Below are 23,321 nucleotides of genomic sequence, written 5' to 3'. Positions count from 1 at the left end.
CGTGCGATTAAAACGTGACATATATCACTCACGGTGACTGTTGTCGGCTGTCATTCGGCGCGTGTCAGTTCCCCACCTCGGGAAAGATTTATAACTTAATATACAAGTTAAATGAAATTTTACGAAATTGTTGAAAGTTAAATTTTTGGTGCTCTGTCGAATGTGTGCTCTCTGACGACATTTCGTAAACGTACATTGTTCGCCATTACTCCGTTTCGAGATGTAGTTAAAATGTGTTTAAACTTTTACTGTATACGTCCCGTAGGTATTTCCTTGAAGAAGTAGAAATGCTTCGCCAACGGAAGTCGGGAAAACCCCACCTACAGAGGGATTGACTTGCAATCGGATTGACTTGCAATCGTTGAAATGCAATCGAAGAAGTGTCTTATGAAATTCGATATTTTAACATACATTACACGCATCAATTCCGGGAATTATTACATATTACAGAATTATATGTTTTCACAGAATTATATATTTTCATTAAATTTCATTAACGACACTTTTTTTCTAATACTAATCTATAATAAATTATATGCCATGTTTATGCGTGCATATATGCATCTAGATAGAGCATTGACATGCCAATCTAGTTTCTCCGTCAGTAAATTATACCAATTTCTCTTACCTTTCCCTACAATTTTGTGTGTCCTCCTACAAGAATGCATATTTCAACATTCAATGCATATTCCAACATTATGTTGAATACCTTCTCCATGTCTTTAAATTATAAATTTTTCACTTTCCATCTTACCGAATAGCAGAAACGTAGCTTCTCCTTAATTTTAAATTTTTTATTTTTAAATTTTTGTGAAAAATGATTTCTCAGATGCTAAATAATCGTGATTTGTTGTATTATATATTATTATTCACAATTCTCGAAATAAAAGATATTTAATTAATTGTAGAATTGGAACTAGAGTAAAAGCCAAGAAAACTCGCTTTGATAATGTAAAAAGAAATAAAGATTTTAAATTATACAGACTAGGCAAATGATTGCAAAAAACTTAAGATTAACTTAGAAAATTAAATTCGAAAATTAAAATTCCTTTCGTTTTCTGTTTTTCCTTGACTAAAAACTGTTGTACGCCCGATCATGACGCAACGTGTAACATGTTTCAGGTTTAATACATTATTTTTCGTAGCAATTGACTGCAACGGTCACGCGAATCGCGCGCGATCAACGTCATCATCTATCCTCTCCCTTTCGCTATTACCGTTCCGTTTTCGTCCTCACCTCCAACCCGACCAACGTCTCCTGTGCCACGTAATGGATATATATATGTACGTACACATACTATACATCACAAACAGCGCAAGACAACGCCATTAGAATTTATCTCTCGTCGATCTCGTGGGTGTAGCATTGCTCCGTTTCGAGGGACATGCGGTCCCACATCACAATCTCGCTCTAGAGTCGGTAAAGTACCGCTTTCCACCTCCGCTCCCATGTGGCCAAGTATGTCGATGTTTACCATCGCATTATATATGGAACATGATCACCTACGTGACGGTGCTGTCTAGTATTATATCACTTTACTCAGCAAATATATATTAGAGAAAGAATTGTATTCGCAGAAATCCACAGCATGCACAACAATTTGTTTTTTATAGGCGAAAGTATATTAATATGTTTCGCAATACGAGATAGAAAGAAAAAGAAAAACAATTATTACTTTAATCGAAAGATATAATTGTTTGTTTTAATTTATATAATAATGACAAGTAAACAGTTTTTGAAAGCTGAATCAAATGAAAATTAAAAAATTTTCATGTTCGGAAATATATTTAATAATTTGACATAAAAGTATGATCGATAATTAATAATTATAAATTATAAATTATAAATTGAAATCAATAAAAAAAATCAATGATGAGAGAAAGTTAAATAATTTGCGTATCTAAAATGTAGAAAAATTAATAGAATCTATATATTTAATTAAGGTATTAAGAGGATATATATAAAATATTATAAGATTTAATTAAAAATATATAAAATATATAAATAATATATAAATGATAATATAAAGCATAATGATATATATAAGGGATCACTAGGTATAAAAATTTAATAAAAATTATCTTGTCGCATATTTATCTTTTTTCCCTTAATCTTTCATCAAATTTTATTTAAACTTCAAACTCCTTACATCGTATTTGTGCGTACTTTATGATATGAATAATACTTTATGATATTAATTCACTTAACAATCAATTTTAATAAAATCTTTACTTATAAGCTATTTATTATCTTCTCTTTCTTAATGAAAAAGTACATCAAAATAGTCGAAGCTATCACAATATCTGTCATTCAAGGCGAAGGTCTCACCTCGACTCTATTCAACCGTATAACCTGATTCAATCGTTTTCTCGCGATATGATTATTTCCCCTTGAATACCAATATGACAACTTGATTTCACTCTCCTGCTACGCTATTTGGATGCGTTCGCCCACCCGTTAAGCAAGAAAGGTTCGATCGATAATATTTAAGCAAAACGTTTGCAATTGCGAAAGCAGATAATTATTTTACTATGCCAAATTTCGCAATGCGACAAAATTAATGCTGAATTTTATGTTCCAATCCCTCGTCAGATTATTCGTATCTTGAATTCAGTTGTTTACAAAAACCTATTCATAATTTTGGAATGGTGTTTTGTGAGATTCCTCAATTAACGCATAATAATAATTACTATCAGAAGTATTCTAATTAATATAGCTATTTATATGTCTATATGCTATAAAATCGATTATAGAACCGCTACAGTGATAAATCCGGGATGGCTTGCGTACTTTTAGATTCTTTCCTGAAACGTGTTTAAATTGGGAAATCGTGGATTTTATTAAGTTCGTCGATGATCTCATGACTAATGCTCGCTAGTAACGCAAGTCGTAATATATATTCAGATGTCATGCGTGTTACGACACTTTCGTATATATTTTCAAACGACTGGTCTGCGCGAGGAGATCGTTCGTGGAAAGTAGATGTGTCGGGAGACCAAGCGTAATACCATAATTTCCGGGAGGATCGCCTGGATGATATTACGTAAAGGTCGTTGAAGAGTCTCACTCTCAGTGAAACGGCAACATACTTACCTGTATATTGCCGAGCGTTCTCTCTTTCTAGCCACCTGACGCTAATATTATTCTACGCGAAGAAGGCGAGAGTATTTTATCTTCCATCATGTTACTCATCCCATAGAGATCGAGATTCTCCGTAACTTCACTAACCCTGTTAACACTAGTCTTGCAGGTGGCTGGTCAAGACTCACGAAAATTGACATTTTAAATGTGACCTAGATACATCAGCTACTTTTGCTCTTTACAAGTAACAAAAAATTAAGGTCTTATAAATTTATGAATTATATAATTGTTATCAAAATTGCAAATTTGATTTTTATGGATATCTTTTGCTATATTTTCTCTTATTTTATTAGTGTATTATTTAACCCGTTAATGCTTCGAAATTATGTATTTTAAAATTAATTGGCTAAATAAACTGTCAGGTGCAACAGAAAACAAGATTATCGGTTTAATAAATGAGCGCTAAATTTTTGTATTATGGATTTCATTTTTCGAAATTACCTCTACACTGTAATATTTCATTCCACATAAGGTTGATCCAACGCTTATAAATATTTCGAGAGTAAGAGGCATGATATAAGCTAATTAGCTTTCTCTCATATTTTACAGGAATTTCGTGGCTGGCGTCCTTCAATTCCAACTGTATCGCGCTCTCTGCCAAGCTGCGGGACAGAGATACCCTGACAATCCAAGAAGACCGCTGCACAGATGCGATTTTTACAGAAACCCCGAGGCCGGCGGAATCTTGGGGTGAGTATTGAAAAATCAAATAAATCGCCATTCTCTTAAGCCGGATAAGCAGAAAGTTTCTGCGTCATCTTTTACGCCACGTCTTGCGCAAAATCCGCCGTACACGCCCGTTCAGAAGCGGAAATGCAGGCGTAAAAGCGGCCTTTTAATAATCAGTTTTTAATCTACGTGTACTATGTGTACTTTCGCAATAGCACATTTCTTACAAACGTCGAGATCGATCGTAGCCAACACGGACGGCTCTATTGAAGATCATTCGAGCAAAATGAAAACGCGAAAAGCAAACGTTTCATATATCATGCTTGCAAATCGCGTCACATTTTTACGGTTGAAAAAGCTGCGCCACTATTTTGCGTTCATATTTCAACGTTCAACACGTCATACGAAGGTGTGCGATGTGGAAGCAAAAAAAACACAAGTATCGTTTTACGGACTGAATGGTGCGTTAAAGTTCGTATAGTGCAGGTGAATACATAACTGTAAAGTACTTGATAATATCAAGGATATTAATTACGCGTAATGAAAAAAATATTGACGCAGTTTTTTCTCTATTTTTTGCATGAGACATATCTAAAATATCGCGTGTCTAAAATAATAATATCCACAAAATGTTAGTCATTTAAATACTTTAGACATTTTAACAAAGATAAAAACGCGCGCATTTAAATCGAGAAACTATTGTGGAATTTAATTTATAAATAAAAAAATGTAGATCACGGAGATCAATGGAGAACGAGTAGAGAGAAGAAACAGGATGAAGGAAAAACTGTTCAATGATATTACGACTTTGTCATTACAACTTTATGCACACTTCTTCTCCTCGATATATATAAAGAACATAAAGTACAAAAAAGTTAAATTTAATAAGAAATATTTTTCTAAAAAAGTTGTAAAACACATGCATATATATATCGATAAGTGATATTTGGAATTATATTACATAAATGTCTTAATTTAAATTTATTTTGCTAATTTTGCAAAGTCTAGCATCAGAAAGTTTATTATTTAATCCCATTGGAATATTTTCAAGTTCACAATTCCAAGAATAAAAGCTAATTATTGCCGAAAATGTTTCTGAATGAACATAAACTCGATTATTGCCTGCTTCGTTTTCTAAAATTGTTAATTATGACGACGAATGACTACTTTCATAAGAAGATTTTTTCATTCGATTTAACTTGGCCGATACACAATTATAGAAAACCAGTCTAAAATGTCAGGAATTCGTAAAATCCCACAGCAAGGTAGAGCCGCGAACTCGATCGATACTTCATTCCAGGTCTTGATATTTTGGCCTCGAATTTTTTTACGATTCAAGGTTAAAATTTATATAGAAATTAATGCATGCGTCATGGTCATCTATACAGGAATTGGAATTTCCTAAAAAGAGAACAACAGAAGATCGTCACGTCTTATTATTTTGCTGATCGTTAATTCCACTATAAAAAATTATGCAAAACGTTTTTATTCTTAATACTTTACTTGTGCGCACTGAATTATTCAGAAAAATTCAAATTCGAATTTATTATATAAATGTAAAAATATATAATATTATTTGCATATTTTCATAAATATACGTAAATTGTGTAAATTAAATCGCGTCACATCATTTATTCTCTCTCTCTCTCTCTCTCTTTCTCTCTCTATTATGTATATTTGAAATTAAATTACAGTTTATTGCAGACTATAATGCACTTATAAAGTTTTATATCACCATCACAGACCTCTAGTGGAAAGCAATTAGTTTGCACATTTATTTATTGTTACATAATCCTATCATATTCCCATTCATTATAAAGCTTCTAATATAGCTCTATTTGGAATATGGAGCCACAGACTTCTATATATTATACCTAGACTACTAACATTAACAGGTAATCATTTACAATTGTGCGTGGGCGGAATATATAAATACTAATTTATACTTTGATACAGAGTCATATTTCAATTTATTAGCAGTTATTAAAATATAATCTGTTTTCATGCATAAATAAGTATTGATTGATATTGTAGATTGATATTCTGCCTGCAGTAATTATATTGTGCTCAATTGTAAATGACTATCCTAGCTTCATGAGTAACATCATTGTTAGATCTAATATAAGATATAAAAGTCTTTATATGAAGTATAAAGTGACGATCTCTATGACGATTTCGACATTCATAATTACATATCTTTATAATGTTTCTTCTTATATGGATATCTTGCGAATAATCGCTCGTTTCGGTATAGACACTAACTGCTGAATGTAACTTGTGTAATACTGACAATTGTTGGTACTGAAGAAAAAATAACAATTCTAAATTGGTAAAGTCTTAATCTGTTTTGAAACATACGTTAAATAATTATTTCCGTCAACAATCTATAACATTTTTGTATATTATTGATTTTTATAATATATATTTTAATGTATGATTTTTAATATATTTTAATATATTTTAATATATTTTAATGTATGATTTTTAATATATTTTTATAATATATATTTTAATTGATTTTTATAATTTAATAATTGATTTATATATTTTAATATTTTTTATTTATATTTATGGAATATCAATCTTTTATTAAATCTTAATATATATATGATGTAATATATAATATTAAAATTTAAATGTAACGAAAAAATTATTTCGATTACACAATTATTTTAAATTACTAAACAATCACTTTTTGAAAAACCATAATGCCGTACAGCTCCGTTAGAAACCGCGCTTGTTAGTAAAATCGCTAGCGGTTAATAAAATCATTAAATTCAAGTACACGTGATATAATGCACGGGATATGTAATAATACAGTGAGCTACTTTATAAAGGGTGGTGCTAAGCGATCACCTTTGTGGCATTAAAGTAGCACTATGTTTACATGGTCTTGACGCGAGAATGGTCGACGCCTGGATTGCGGTTTTGCGTCGTTGATTACGGAACGCATTATGCACACGCGAGCATGATCGTGATCCTCTCGTAAGTATTGCAAAATGCGTACGCCACGGTAATGACGCGTATTGTTAGATCGCATCGGTCTATCGCAAGAGGCCGGATGGATTTTGACGGCACCTTCACTTTAACGGTGAATTGAGGTTTGCATCTACTCGAAAATTAAGTTAATTTTTATCCTTATTTATACACGCGTATACACATACGTACAAATAATGTCTGCATATCGATTGAGCATTCGAATAAATTCAGTTAAGTATCGTATCACCGATCACTTCTCGATCGAATCGAGCCTTCCCATCAAGCGGCAATCCTTCTGGCGAACGTTATCTGGGTTAACGAGAGGGAAATCTCTTTATTCGGTTCCGCAATTCAGTCGGCCGTCAATCCAGTATTTGTCTCTCGACGTTATTACGATGCTTCGTGTCGCTCCAATAACTTCATTCAACCCAGATAAATATCTCAATAATGATAAAATAATAATTGTTGGTAGTCGCCTAAGGAGAATGAGGCGCTAATCTTAGCTTGCGGAATAGCAAACACACGTAATCAAGCTGATGCAAAGCTGGGAGAAATCCAGTAAAAATATGGATGTAATATTGATATTATACACACACATTGGTATTTATATAATCTCTACTGATTATATGTACTAAAAGGTTTTACAGTATATGATATCATGATATGAAATACGTGTGGTAATATAATTTCAATACGTGTTAAATAAGATGTTTCTTATGTTGACGTAGTATCGATCGCGCGGTGTAGAATTAACTATTATAAAAAGATTTAAAAAATCCGATCGACTTTCACATATGACTCGCGAAGTATTTCGAATAATTAAATTCTGGCGTGTCTACTGGGCTGATATAAGATGCTACAATAAAATTGATGTTTGCCATAAAATTTCGTGGGACGTGCGAGAAAAGGGAGTCTATTGCGATTACCGTATGTGTTTACTATAAAAGGAGAGAAAATAAGACACACAGATTTAGTTGAAACGTCTGTGTTTTCTTTGCAATTACGAAATTACATTCGCTGAAGAATTGTAAGAAACATTAGATGGTAAACAATGTTATTCAAACGACGTGATAATTTATGATAGAAACGTTCTCGCGCCTGTTTTCTTCTTTTTTTTTTACGATATACTTGCGAGCTCTGAATTCGCGTACTTGCTCATGTGTATTTGCAGACATAACATGAATAAAGTTTTATAGAGACGATGCAAGTCGCATATATATATACACACACACACACACACACACACACACACACACACACACATATATATATATATAAAATTCTCTTGCAAGCGGAAACTCGATAATGATTGTTCCGCGTATAAAGATAATCGGGGGCTTCATAGATCGAAATCTCTTGGCCACCGACCAAGTTGCTAAAGCTTCCTGCAATATATGTACGTAGTTTCCGCATAGAAGCCTAAGTAAGCTCAGTAGAATTTCATTATATGTATATATCTATGTATGTAGGAGTATCAGTAAGGCAGTAAAATTTTTGTAAAAATTGGATAAGATTTATACAGTTTTATGCAATCAAAATTATAACCAAATTTAATTATCACTAAATCATTAAATACATAAAGAATGGTATTTCCAACAATTATCAATGGCAATTGCAATATGATTAAATTTTACTTATTATCGGAATCTATCTGTATATCCAACATTTTTATTAATTAAAATCCAATCCACTTATTATTCAGACTTTTATATAACATATGAGCCGTGGTAAGTGCATTACAAATTATGGATGCCCAAACGGAAATTCAATCGGAGATCATTCACGATATGAAAATCGAGATCCCGCTGAATGCATGGACTGACTTCCTGTAATCGAAGGACGATCTCGAGCTCTCGCTTTATGACGCTTTATAACGACGACGATGACGATTACGAAAGCAGTATACGCGGTAAAAACGTGCGTGCGTCGTGTAAAGGAACGCAAACGGTTACCATCATACCACGAGAGAGTTCGCAGTTAATACGCCAAAGAAACTCGACGCTCGGGAGAGCGCGGCTGTTACGCGTTACACTTCCGTTTTCGCTACGCAAGATTCGAGGGCGTCGCACACGCGCGACTGGAGAATTACTCGTAAATCACTGTCAGTAGTCGCGTAATATATATCGCATTTCCGCAAGCATAAGCAAATAATTGTATTTTGCAAGTATTTTGAGTAGAAGGTGGAAAGCTTTGTGATCCTTCTGTCGTCTACTAATATTTTTTTATGCCAATTTCCTATACATATACAATTCTTTTTTCAAGAATGTCGCGGAAATCATATTACTTATCAATTTAATTCTTGCGTAAATTTGAAATCCATCTTTTTTAACGACAACGTTAAAAGATATTAACAAGTGTTTCTGATTAGCAATCTTAGATTGTGACATACATATTGTAATCAAAATTTAAATTAAAATTCCACGTGGAACTAATTAAAAAAATTATATTGATTTACGTTACCTGATTACGTTATATTTACATTAGATATTTATTTACATTACTATACTCATATTTATATTCATTCATGTTATTTGATCAGTGTTGATTTTCTGAATTGCAAAAGAGATATACGACATCATGGTTGATTTATTCCATTCTCTAACTATCGACACTGTGATTTAAACGCAAATGCAAATTGGTACTTCGTCCTTGGTTGTCACGGACGATCACGTAGAGAATCGGAAAGGAATCATTTGAAAGTGTTGCTTCGATCAAGAAATGGCGGAAAGATTTTGCGGTGGATACTGTACATTTATATTTCAAATTTATATTTCAAAACATTTATATTTCAAAATGATTGAACGTAATTACCATCTTAAAATATTCTGAATGAGATCATCTCTATCCACAATCATAAAAAGAAACACGATTTACTTTTTAAAGCATTTTATATAAAAATTTTTGTTGTGGTAACAAATTAAAATCTATGATTATTATAGATGATATAATAATAATATGATAAACAATTTTATTTATGTATTATATCCCTAAATTCAATAATTTTGTCACAAGTTCGCTCTCTTTTTTACACTTGATAAACACAATATCTGCCTGTTGATATTAAATCGGAAACACTCGCCCACAGCATCTCTCATTGTGAAATGTATCACTGCATCGTCAGCAAAAAAAATACTATTTTTCGCCTACGTATCAAGCATTGAAAATTACGCGATCAATATAAATTAAACTAAAAGAAAAAGAACAAGAGAATTGAATGAAAGAGGGAGAAATCGAACCTCTCTCGAAACCATATCGAAATATCTTTGCCAATCGTTTCTCACGAAAGGCACGGCGGATGTATGAAGGTTTCTTATTTCGAGAGCGAGGTCTCTCGAAGGAACCGGAAGCGATAGGCGGGATTGATTTCTGCGAAATCTCGCATGGCGAAAAGGCTCGTAACGTCGGCGTCACGATTATAGCTACGTCGGTCGCACAATCTCTGATAACATGAAATTACTACAGTTAGATAGCCACTACTATTGATGTAACCGATGCGCGGCCCTGAGACGATTTATTGCGAATGTGATATATGAATAATAATATTGTTCCGATTGATCGTTCTTACTCGACCTAGTTTCATTAATTGTATCGGATGTACAAATAAAGGCTTTTTATTGAAAAATCTGAGTATAAAGTGGTAAAGCAATCAGATAATTCAAGGAAAATTAAATAATATAAATAATTTCTCTAAGTTTTATATGTATATATGTTTCTCATTTTACTTTATATGAACAGAAAAACATGCAAAATTCAACTATAAATACGTATATACAAGGATAAAAAGTTATAAAACATTTGATAAAAGTGCAAAAATTCTTCTAAAGATCTTGTAAATCGAGCATGAAATCGCAATCAATCATTAGGAAAAAATTTACGCAGTGTAACATTTTATGATCACGAAATGTTTTTAAATAAACCAATTAAGAGTACGCTATTACTATAATAAGCGTTACGCTATAATATTGTCCCAATTCCGTGATTATGCACAGAGGAAAAGTTGCAAGAGTTCAACGTCGATTCAGCGATCGACTCGAGAGGCGCGGGATACTGCCACTGTTGCATAACAGCATAGACCTCGTATCTAAACAGTCACCTCCTCGGCACGATGCACCAGTTCTCAGACCGTAGCATCGCCTTTAAATCATCATTTAATCTTAGATCGCACGGCGTTACAGGCGCATGATGATCGTCGACAGTATTGACGACTTGATTGAAATTCATTTTGCATTCCATCATTTATCTTTTTCTAAGATTAAATTATTATCATCTCGCTTCTTTGATTAAATTTGCATTTTATAGCTAATATTGGAAATGCAGCGAAGGAGAGAGCAGAAATATAACAGCTTTTTTGCATCTCTTTACTATTCCGAAGAATTATGTTCTTATTTCACAGAAATAATAAGAAATATGAAAGCAAAAATAAAAAATATTTGAATTTTTAATCTGCAAGTGTCATGTCATTTTTAAACGTGATCTATATTTAAAATTGAAATGTTAAGAGCATATATCTAAAGATTTTTTATTCATATTTATCGTAACTCACATATTACAAATGAAAACAAAGGATACTAATTGTTAAAAATTTTTGACACATTTCTACGTCTTTTGTATTATTCCCAAAAATAAAGTAAGAATAAAAGTATTGCTGAAAAAAATTCAGGTGTGCAAAATAAAGGGAAATATAAATCTTACATGATAATAATAGCTAAGTCAATTAAGCAGCGTAATTGTCAAAGATATGACGTGGATGTTGACACAAATTCTTTCCTAGAATTTTAAATAGCGATGTAATAATAATGTAATAAATTCCTCGGTAACATTCCGTTGTTATAACGCGAAATAAATCGCCTGTGCAGATTGAAATCTCAGTGGAAACGGTTTACCGAAGAAATGGATTATAGCGTGTCAGAGTAGGAGTCGCCATACAGCAAACACAGATTACTAGAGATAAATATCCCGGTTGGAAAATCGTGGAATTGACGGCGGAATTATAAAATCGCGCACCATTACACTTCTCATTATGTATCACGTGCTACGTTACCTCGCTATCACGATTCCGTAAATTCGCAATTCTTTCCTATACTCTTTCTCTCTCCTTCTCTTTCTCTCGATATATTCGCGAGAAGCATTCTATGCGAGAAGCACGTTCAACACACAAAGGAAGAATGCCGAGCCATAAATACATAACTCGTAGCGCCACACTATGCGCACATTACTGAATAATATCTAGCTGCAAATCACATTGAGATTAGCCTTTATGTAATCATGTTTTACCGGATTATATGACGTCTTTCTCTCAATGGCGCGACATACACATTCCCTTTGCTTAATGTTCCAGATATTTTCATTAAAATATAATCTAGCAAAAATTACTAATAATTAACTACTTTTTTTTAATTACAATTACATTTAATACTTTTTTAAAGTTATTTAATTCTATATATTTTTTCTAAAAGAAAGTTGTTCAAGATTTTCAATGATTTAATAATTTTATAACAAAGGGATTGTTACATATTTTATTATTAATAATATTCAATTATATTAAAAACTCGAGCAACTAATGAAGCAATAAAAATGTATTGTTATAGGAGATTGATGGAAAAGGGTTCGTCCATTCCATGGCAGGAAACGCTCCGGGAAGCCACTGGTGAGTCCAGATTAGACGGATCCGCTCTTAGGGAATACTTCCGGCCGTTGGAGGACTGGTTGAGGACCGAGAATTTGAGGACGGGTGAAATTGTCGGCTGGTCATACGGTGAGAACGCATTACTTGCTTAAATTTATATGATAATTGGACCGCTGCAATACTCTCCATATTATGATTTACAGCGATATTCCACGTGCATTTTCAGTTATAATTAGTAATTATTTATATTTATAACCGGATCACGGGGGCAGAAATCGATTGACGTGTCGTTATAGAACCGTCGTGCCTTTCGATGTAACTTGCTACAAATTATGCAATTTCCTACCGTAACAGATTGAAGGTTGCAGTTCCCACGTACTACTTAGCGGTAAGCGCTACAAATGTTCATTGTATGACGACATTCGACTGCGAATTACGATCTGATGTACGGCGAAATTATTGAGATTAACGACTTGCACCTAGCAGAGCATACATCTTGCCAAATTTTTCACGCCGGTCGCCAGCAAACGTTATATAAAAAACGGTTACATAGGAAAGAACTCGGATATGTACATATATGTACGAGCACATCGCGCTGCGGTTATCCCATAAATTATGTCGATGCATTTCGAAAGCACATAACGGCACTTCGAGCGGAATAAATTATGAATTCTCACAAATAAAATAAAACGCGTATAACACGTATTAAACGTTACGTATTAAACGTTATAAATTTAAGAATGTCTCCAGGAAACGGGAAGAGAAACAAGCAAAGGAATTTCGATAAAACCAAAGCGCGACGAAAACGACATTATATATCGCCAAGCGAGGAATTTAACTCTCCTCGAAAAAGAAAAAAAATGTAATTACAGTGATTGATGGAGGACGAGCAATGCGAATTATTCAATCAGAAGGTTTCCTAGTTTGTCGTCGAGACGATTTCTTTTCTCGATATATATAACGCTAGGAAATATTGGCGCTATTTCCGCAAATGTATGGAACGCAAAAGCAGCACAGTTCGAAGTCAGGGGACCCGATTGTAAAGTTCTGGCCCCGTGGGACTAGCAATATTGCGAAAGCGAAACGCGAAATGAGGAGAGGGTGCTGGAGCAGAAGAGAGCTAGGAAAGAATATAAACATGGAGGCGGGGGTGGAGACGCGAGGGGAAGAAAGGAGAGGGCTAAACGAGAGTCGTGAGACATTCACGTTCGACGACTGACTCTGGCAGTCTGGTCTCTATCGAGAGAGTACAAGTTGCGCCGATATTACAGACGTGGTCTCTCTCGTAATAGTTCCCCGATGCATCCGTCCGCTCGCGAATGGAAGCCGAGATTTGCACGTGCATATGCTCGCCAATATTATGAACGCGGGTCTGTCTCTTTCCCTTCTCTCCTCCACCATCCATCGCACATGCACCGCCGTCTCTTCTCGCGTGAGAGCGAATATCGCGTTCACGCGGTCAATCAGGAACTGGCACGCGTGATTGAACCGGATCGAGAAATCATTCGAGTTTATAGCGTACGTAATATTATGTAATGAGAACACTAGTCACATGGTTGATCTACTTGGACAGGGTTAGTCCCCAACAGGAAATAATTATACCTTTGGCGAAAGATATGGAAGAGGGGAGTTGTCTTGAAATCGAGATGCGTTAGATGTACGTTTAAAAGGTTGAAAATTGTTAACTTCCTTTTTATGCACAACGTTAAGAAAATGCGAATCACGAAATGACAAGACGGGTTAGTCATGGTAAATATATTCGTCATGTCCAGTCGCAGCAGGTGAAAAGACACAACGTAATGTTAGAGAGTTGTTTGAGAATAACCAATTTGCATTGCAGAAGTTCGTTTTACCTGATTGCAGCGGTTATGCAGGCAACGTTAGTATCGTTAGTTTAACCTGAATTTGAGAATAACTTGGACACTTGCAGCTCTTCTTACATAATTTGTCCGTGCGCGTCCTATTAATATTTTTAACAAAAATAACCGATGAAATGAACGGGAGAAATGACGCATAAATGAATTTAATTTAGCAACACTTAGTCATGCTAAGCAAGAAGAGCTTTCTTTTCAAAAATGATTTTAATGGAAAAAGCAGATGCAAAATTTACATGTAACAACACGCTAAAAAACCAATATACACAAAAAAAGCGGTACACTTGAAATTTGGAAAAAAATCACCAAATTTCAAATGACGATAACTTTGTAAATAATAAAGATAGAAAGGTCTATAAAAAATGAAAATAAAGCTTGAAATCTCTACTTTAAAACTAGGTTCTCCGAAATGTTACGAGATAACATTTTTAAAAAGGACGGATGACAAAACGAGAACATGCAAAATTGAAAAATAATTGTTTGAGTTTGCCATGACACGTGGCGATCAAATGTCGCAGGTCAATGGGGTCAAAAGCATATAATAGTACAGAGATTCCTCTTTGAAATGCTTTTTTGTTCATCTCGATACGATGATTTTTCACCGAGTTATACGCATTTGAAGAAAAAAGCGGCTTTTTACTCCATTGTCATCCGTCGTTTTTAAAAAATTGTCGCACACAATTGCGATATAAAATTTCAAAAAGTAAACATCCGGACCTTTAAAATGCTTTTTTAAAAATCTTGCTAGCTGTATTAGATGCTGAAACATTCAATTTTGAATTTTTAATAACGCTGAATTGGAAGAATAAGAACCTTGTGGTTCGTCAACTCCACAGTATTTTAAGCTCCAAATCCTCCTTGTGATGTGTGTGTGTGTGTGTGTGTGTGTGTGTGTGTGTGTTTGTATACCACAAGGATAAGAACCCCGTGATTCGTCAACTCCACAGTATTTTAAGACTCCAAACCCTCCTTGTGGTGTGTGTGTGTGTGTTAATAGTGGGTATGACCTCCTCGTGCGCGTACCTCATTCGATGGAGTAAAAAGCCGCTTTTTTCTTCAAATGCGTATAACTCGGTGAAAAATCATCGTATCGAGATGAACAAAAAAGCATTTTAAAGAGGAATCTCTGTACTATCATATGCTTTTGACCCCATTGACCTGCGACATTTGATTCTCGCCACGTGTCATGGCAAACTCAAACAATTATTTTTCAATTTTGCATGTTCTCGTTTTTCGTCATCCGTCATTTTTAAAAATGTTATCTCGTAACATTTCGGAGAACTTAGTTTTAAAGTAGAGATTTCAAGCTTTATTTTCATTTTTTATAGACCTTTCTATCTTTATTATTTACAAAGTTATCGTCATTTGAAATTTGGTGATTTTTTTCCAAATTTCAAGTGTACCGCATTTTTTGGAACTGAGTGTAATTTAAATTTGAATTTAATTCGATTTTTGTTCTTTTTTTTGTTCAACTTTTTCGTGTTATATGTAATTGATGTAACAGAAAAGTAAAGAATAAGAATGTTTCGAGCTCAATTTTTTATAAAATAAATTCAAACAATTCAAAGATTGAAAGTTGAATACTACTATTTAATTTATAAAAAGAATAAAAAAATATACAGACTATAATTTATCTTAAATAATTCGCTATCTCTTTCTCTCTCTGTACACGTGCTGCAAAAGTAATTATATCTAATTAAAAGGTAGATTATTCTATCTCTTCAAAGGAATCAATATTCTGTGTAGTCATGTACTATCAATTATCCTATCATATTTCACTCGAGGAGATTGATGTTATTTTTCTAGTGATACTTATAATCACAAGAAAGATCGCTAATTTCTCAAGCGCAGCCATGACATTTCTTTAAAAAATCGCATTAATACGTCATACTATCTAAATGAAGCAATGTCTTATTGTGCACGATGCAAGATAACAAAAGGAACGTGTTACTATTAAGTAGCCTTACGTTTCCACTTCGTACCTTCCGCTGTAACAACTGAGATTAAACTGTATAGCAGGATCACCTTTGGTGAGATGTAAGATCGCGATATGAGAGCTTTTAATGTATGAACGAATCAAGCGGAACGGTACATGATTCAATCGATGAATTTGACGAATATCCGCAAAACCGGAGAAACAAAAGTCACGAAAGGAAAGGGAGATTGATTGCCTCTCTCTTTACTCGCCGCAAGGTTCCGTTTTTGTTCCTGTCGATCTCGATTACGGAATTTTATAGAGCGGTTTATTTTTTTCTTTTCTACCTCCAGCAAACAGTCGTCCGATTTCTACAACAAATTCCTTGCCCAAGGATAATCATAACTATCATTTAAATATGTTTGTACCGTTAAACACATTTTGTTGTACTTTACCAATTAATAGAAAAGCAGTCTTGTCTAATCAATGAAATAAAAATATATGCAAGGTATTTGTTGTTTGCAAAGAACCAGTCTTGATTCATAAGTCTGGAAGCTATTATACAATTCAAAGTGATGTTAATCTGTTACAGATGGAGACTTTTGCAAGAGGAGCATAGAAACTGCAGGGCTGCAGGTCTACGGTAGCGGTTTTTACAATGGCGGTTCTGCATCGAGCTATGTGTCTTGGATCGCAACAGGAATCATAATGACATTTTGGACAGTATCGATGCTTTATTAAGTGCAATGATTCAATCAGTATATTATCGGGCATTGATGATGATAAAAATAAGGAAAAGCTCGCTACACACCGTTAATCTGCCAAAATATACCAAATCGCATAATCATATTGCTATAAGATTGCCGCCGAAGAATCCTGAACAAAAATAATTAAATTATCCACTCAAATATTATTTATTTTAAGTCGATTAATAAAAAAAATAATTATTACTACTGCCAACAAATGCGCTAAAGTGCATAGCGCAAAAACTGAATTTTTTTGCAAGATAAAAAGTATGTATTTTATCCTAAATATAACGCACTATATTAGTTATGAGATATTGTACGTAGAGACAGAGAAATTTTTATTTTACAATTAAGAATATATATACAATCTATAAAGCGTGCATGTGGAAAAAAATGTTGTATGTGTCGTGCGTGAATGTAAGTGCATAAATTATTTTATACACTTGAACAATTCATGATTCGTATCTTGTAACTATTAACTATTGATAAGTAAAATAAATTTATGTCTCTTTGTTGTAAATGTTTGTATTGCAGCATTTTTACGGACAATTTCATTTTCTAAGCATTTGTGAAATGTGAATGCTCTAATTTTTTCAATATTCTTACAAATATACCTTATATATATCCTTACTAATATCCTTACACTCATATTGTAAATCTTAATATCATCAGGTATCCAAATATCTTTTCTTAACGATCGAATTTTTTTTATCGAACTCTCGTCAAGAGAGAAGACTCGTTAACCGAAACCTTTACTTTCGCGTTCATCAGAGAAAAAGATTTTATTCGATAAGCAGAAGATATTCTCCTCAATGAATGCATAAGAGACGTTTGACAACAAAGGATGGGATATATATTGGAGGAAGAAGGGGAGGGGCAGCTCCCTTATCTTGCGTAATTGAAAGTCGGCGAAATCGTACCAAGTGAAATCGCGCTTCTGCTGTCAAATTACCTGTAAACTCAATCGAGCTGCTTCATCCTTCGTCACCTTATTGTACATGTCTTTTATCGCCACTATTAGATTATTCCTACTCTTTTTAAATGAAATTGTTAATCCGAATAACAATTTTTCATTAATTTTGCTTTAATTTATAAATAATATGTATGTAATTATATATTACGATCAATTTATTATTTGATGTATATTGTTGCAACAAATGATATGCCGGAATAGTAAACATTTTAACATTAAGTATGTTAAAATCATGCCAATTAATTACAAAAATTTCATTAATAAATTTAGAAAAAAATTGTTAGCAATATAATTTAATTAATAAACTGCACATGAAAAATTTTTAGGTTTTTAATATAACATCTTTGCAAAAATAATATCTATTTTTCCAAGAATTATAAATGTATCAAATTAGATAAAAATTAGATATAAATATTATTCGAGAAATTGCATAACAATAGGTTCGGCGCTTCTATTGAATATTTTCATTTTACGGTCATTCCCATCCCATTTTTCATTGCAATGTATGCCAACGCGTAGGACGACAGCTTTCACGAGTAGTGACAAGAGATGCCATTATTGTTTGCAAAGGCACGTCACTAAAACGTAATTGTACAAAGGTGGTCTCTGTCCAGAAAGTGGTCCGCCCGCTTTGCGTAAGAAGAAGACGCGGAAATCGACCGCGAAGGAAAAAGAAATGCTTACATCATCGAACGTGCAATGTGGTATTTTATCGAGCAGGACCGGAAATATTCCTGATCTTATCACTTCTCGACGTAATGTATCTACTTATCGTGACGACGAAAGCGGAATATTTCATTTCAATACCGATTCACTACATAACTGCAAACTTGACAATGTAACTTATAAGCTACTTTTTTCTGCTTTTCATATTACGTAAATTTCCCTTCTCCTAATTATAATTAAACTGTATTTACGAATTCATAGGATTATGTAAATTTTATTTGCAACTTTTATAACTAATTATTATTTTGCTATTTTATAAGTGTAATGTGAAAAAGTTATATTAATTTTTCTTTTATTTTTTTATGTTTTATTATATATTTTATATTTTTATATATTTATATTTTATATTTTATATTTTATATTTTATATTTTATATTTTATATTTTATATTTTATATTTTATATTTTATATTTTATATTTTATATTTTATATTTTATATTTTATATTTTATATTTTATATTTTATATTTTATATTTTATATTTTATATTTTATATTTTATATTTTATATTTTATATTTTATATTTTATATTTTATATTTTATATTTTATATTTTATATTTTATATTTTATATCTTATATTTTATATCTTATATTTTATATCTTATATTTTATATTTTATATTTTATATTTTATATTTTATATTTTATATTTTATATTTTATATTTTATATTTTATATTTTATATTTTATATTTTATATTTTATATTTTATATTTTATATCTTATATTTTATATTTTATATTTTATATTTTATATTTTATATTTTATTTTTCTATGTTTTATTATACATTTTATATTTTTTATTATTAAAAAAATTTTAATATGAAGAGAAGGTGAGAGAGCTTGTCAATCTCAATATATTTGACACAGTAAGATAAAGTTCTCATATATTCGTAACGACCGATTAAATTGTCGAATTAATTACATAGTGTACGGTAATTCTTTATGTAATCCAGAAATACTTGCGCCCGGAGTCATTTTGCTTCTTGTCAAAAAGACATGCGATTCCATTAACCGTAACAACGCGTATCGATCTGCAATTTTAATTTCCTCCTGTCAATAGCTTTAAATATGGAAATTGCTGAAAGTATTGTAGCAAAAAAAATAGTAAAATCCGTGGAATGTAGCTATTCCGAATTGATCTACCTTGTTATGAAATCGCAGATTGCTTCACAATTAAGTATCGTGTTATTTTAAGTTTCTATCCTGAAATTGTTTTGAAATTCTTACTTAACATGAGTAAAGTATTACTTCAGAGATGCGCATTAAACATTACCTCGGTAACATTGCGTTCAAAAACGATTCGTATTCCATTTGATACATATCTGCCAGTATTAATCTGAAAGTGAGAAATCGAGTAGATTGTAAGGAATACATAACGTTACGCCAGGCATAGGCGTCAGTTATTAAAATATTAAATCTTATAATTTCATTCGTATTTCGATTTTGTTTTCGATTCGATTGGATATTAAACAAATATTATAATAGTGTGACTTTTCTTGAAAAGACCTAGTGATAATTTTAATAACTGGAAACGAGAAAGAAAATAAATAGAATAATTTGTACCAATTATTTTTTCTATTTTTTATTATATTTTCAGATACTAAATTGTTAGTTTTATAATTTCAGTTATCGATCAGCATGTTATATAACATGGAGAAAGATGCTGTTAATTAATTAAATTATTTTCCTTTTTCTTTTTTCTAACTTTTACTTTCGTAACAGAGTAGTGAAGTAATGATAGGTGAAGGATAAATTTGATGAAAGAAGACATTGACGAAGAAAGTTTCTCTCCGGGTGATAATACTAGGATTAAGCAATATTGATGGATAAAGCTTAAGGCTGGGAGATGCTTCTGGTAACCGATCATAAATCGTTCCGAGATGAAAACCGGTCCGAGATAGATGGTTGGTCGACGCCCATGGGGATGGACGCTTTGGCGATCTGCCCCAAAACTGGTCCGACCGGTTGCATAATCGGAAGACCGGGAAGTTGTGCCTTTCCGCGAAATGTCTGCGAGACGCACAATGTAAGTCGGCTGACTGGACGCCACTCTCGTCCACTTTCACCGTCGGTTGCACGCACAGTTTTACGTTGGTTTTGCTGGCGCGATACGAGCTTCGATTATGTATATCGGTGATCAACCAAAATCGGCGAGAGAAGGAGAAAAAGAAAGAAAGAGAGAGAAAAGAAGCGCGCAATTTCGCCGGCCAACCGGAATCGGATGTAATCGTTTTAATTGTATCTCCTGGAAAGAAGGTACCTCTCGACCAGATCCTCTCGACGAAATCGTCCGTTTCGAAATTGTGCGTGAAAGTGATCCCGAAAGTGGTTCGATACCCCCTTTCCCTTCTCTCTGCCGATACGACGACATTGATACAGATGCATGTTTTATAGATAGCAAAAAATGAATGTTTCGTATTTGCGTTCACTGCATTGAGCAATCCGCGAGCTAAAATATACGCTGACGGGCTGAGGAATCAGTTACGTCATGGAATATATAGAATTATATATGCAATCGTTTTAAGCAAGATAGATGACACGAGATGGACCGAATATCGAAGGAGATCGATCATGCATTAAGTACAATATTTATGGGCACGTGCTTGGCGACGTTGTTAGGCATTTCGAAACTATCGGTGAAAGTGATCAAACTTAAAGAGATTAAATGATAAATATAAATTAAAAGAGAGGTACTGTTTCGCCTAATTCACGAATATGTGTGTGTATGTGTGTGCTGATGCGTTAGAATATAAAGTAGATCTAATTAGCATAAAGTATAACTGGTTTAATCTTTCCGATAAAAATATGCTGCCTAAATTGGCTTTGCTTTTTAACTTTCCATTAGATATTTTTTAGCAAACCTGCTGCTGTTTTTACACGTAATAAAAATCAGTCAAAACATGGTTGATTTTAATATCTTTTAGAATTTTTTATGCTTTAGAATTTTGAACACAAAAAAAAATAAATAGAGTAACATTGGCGTATCATTATATTATTATCGAAAGAGCATCTATTCAAAAATATAAAAAATTATTTTAATAGATTTATTAAATTACAGCACATAATATTCTATGGCAAAATGTACAAATCTTTCGTTGTACTAATATTATATAATTTCGAATTTCTTTCTTTATAGTATCACATCATTATTGTTAGATCAAATAAGCGTCAAAAGATTTTGACGTTGCAAACGATTATCTTTCTTGATTATCTTTATTTAGCCGGTTCTGCTTGAGAAAACATCGCGTTACAATTAACGTCATGACGAATAGCGAAAGATAATGAAGGTTTTCTGTCTTTTAAAAGGTGAGCTTTTGAGAAATGAGCTGCACCGAGATCGTTATGGTGATCGTAAAGACTATTACGTCTGCGAAACAAACTCGGGGTCAACGATATCCCAGAATAATATCTGGCATTAGTCGGCTGGTAATGAGGGTAATTATGATTAGTCCTATTTCAACGAAACAATACTTGGTCTTACGCAATGCGAGATGTAGAGCGGCACCAATGTCACTGCCTCGCACGATTGAGTCGCTGATTAATGCAACAAGTTATATTATAATGCCGAAAGTACATATCAATTTCATTTAACAATTGTTTTTCTTTAAGTATATTAACTTCTTTCAATCTAATTAGAAAATTTATCAATTTCTTTGAAGAATTTCTCAATTTTACATATATATTTTGTGATTTTTTTAAATTTTTTTGTTATAAAAATTATATATAATGTAAAGAAATTAAACAAATTTTTACATAATTTCTTGTATAATTAATGAGATTACTATAGACATAATAAAATTATGAGATAAAATTTTCATAGTTTATTTACATGTTGTTGTTACAATAATCATAAAACCTGAAGTTAAATTAAATAATGTAACAAGGTTATAATTCTATGTTTTTTCTCCGCCGAATATATTTTCCAGATATGCTTTACCAAACACTTTACAGCCTCGTTATAAGGGAAATTCCATTTCTTGTTTTCATACAACATGGTAGTTAGAAAAAAAGAAAGTCAAACTTAATATATTCAAATGGAACAGGAATCGCGAAATCGTGTTTCAAGTACGTGTTTACTAGTAAAAACGTGGTTTTCAGAAACGCTCTCTTTCACTAAAAATAGAATGTATTCCATTAAAAATTTATGACAGAAAGTTGCATACAAATATTATTTTCAATATTAAAATAATCATTATACCTATACTATACTTTTTCATTATATATATATATATATATAGTATAATTCCTATTGTTCATTTTAAAATTAACGTGGCGAAAACACCGCGTTGTAACTTTTATTAAAACAATATTTCAATATATATTCAAGAATCTTCTTTCACACATCTATATTAAAAAAAAATTATCTACATTATTATCGTTTATTTTCATCATTTATTTTCAATTCGGAATTTTTTTATTTGAAATAATAAATATTAATATAAATAAGTTAATTAATTAATCAATATCATGGAATAACTTATAGACACTAGAAATAAAGTTATTTTGTCTGTTTATAACGTTCTTAAACATTGTACATATTGCAGCAAATATCAACAACAAATATTTTTCGATCTTTATCATTAAGATCAATTCATCTGTATAATTTATTATAACACATAATCGTGATTTTATTACTTGTAATGAAACTTTGATACCTTTGATAACTTATT

At 32.4% G+C, this 23,321-nt stretch overlaps 1 protein-coding gene across 1 annotated transcript in view; it reads left to right on the top strand.

Moving 5' to 3' along the window:
* The window catches only part of Ance-3 (angiotensin-converting enzyme Ance-3), a 49,738-nt gene extending 32,213 nt beyond the window's left edge, over positions 1-17,525 (top strand). Inside the window, exons 11-13 of the mRNA XM_083095837.1 lie at positions 3,692-3,832; positions 12,379-12,545; positions 16,798-17,525. Of these exons, the coding sequence (XP_082951963.1) occupies positions 3,692-3,832; positions 12,379-12,545; positions 16,798-16,946 (457 nt within the window). The 3' untranslated portion in view covers positions 16,947-17,525. The remainder of the gene's footprint in view (positions 1-3,691; positions 3,833-12,378; positions 12,546-16,797) is intronic.
* The last annotated feature ends 5,796 nt before the right edge of the window (positions 17,526-23,321 follow it).

The sequence above is a fragment of the Camponotus vicinus genome, unplaced genomic scaffold, assembly GCF_025532165.1.
Source record: "Camponotus vicinus isolate PSW18456_S1 unplaced genomic scaffold, iyCamVici1.0 SCAF_4, whole genome shotgun sequence".
NCBI lineage: Eukaryota > Metazoa > Arthropoda > Insecta > Hymenoptera > Formicidae > Camponotus > Camponotus vicinus.
Note: the sequence above shows the minus strand (reverse complement) of the source record. Positions and strands in the feature narration are given on the sequence as shown.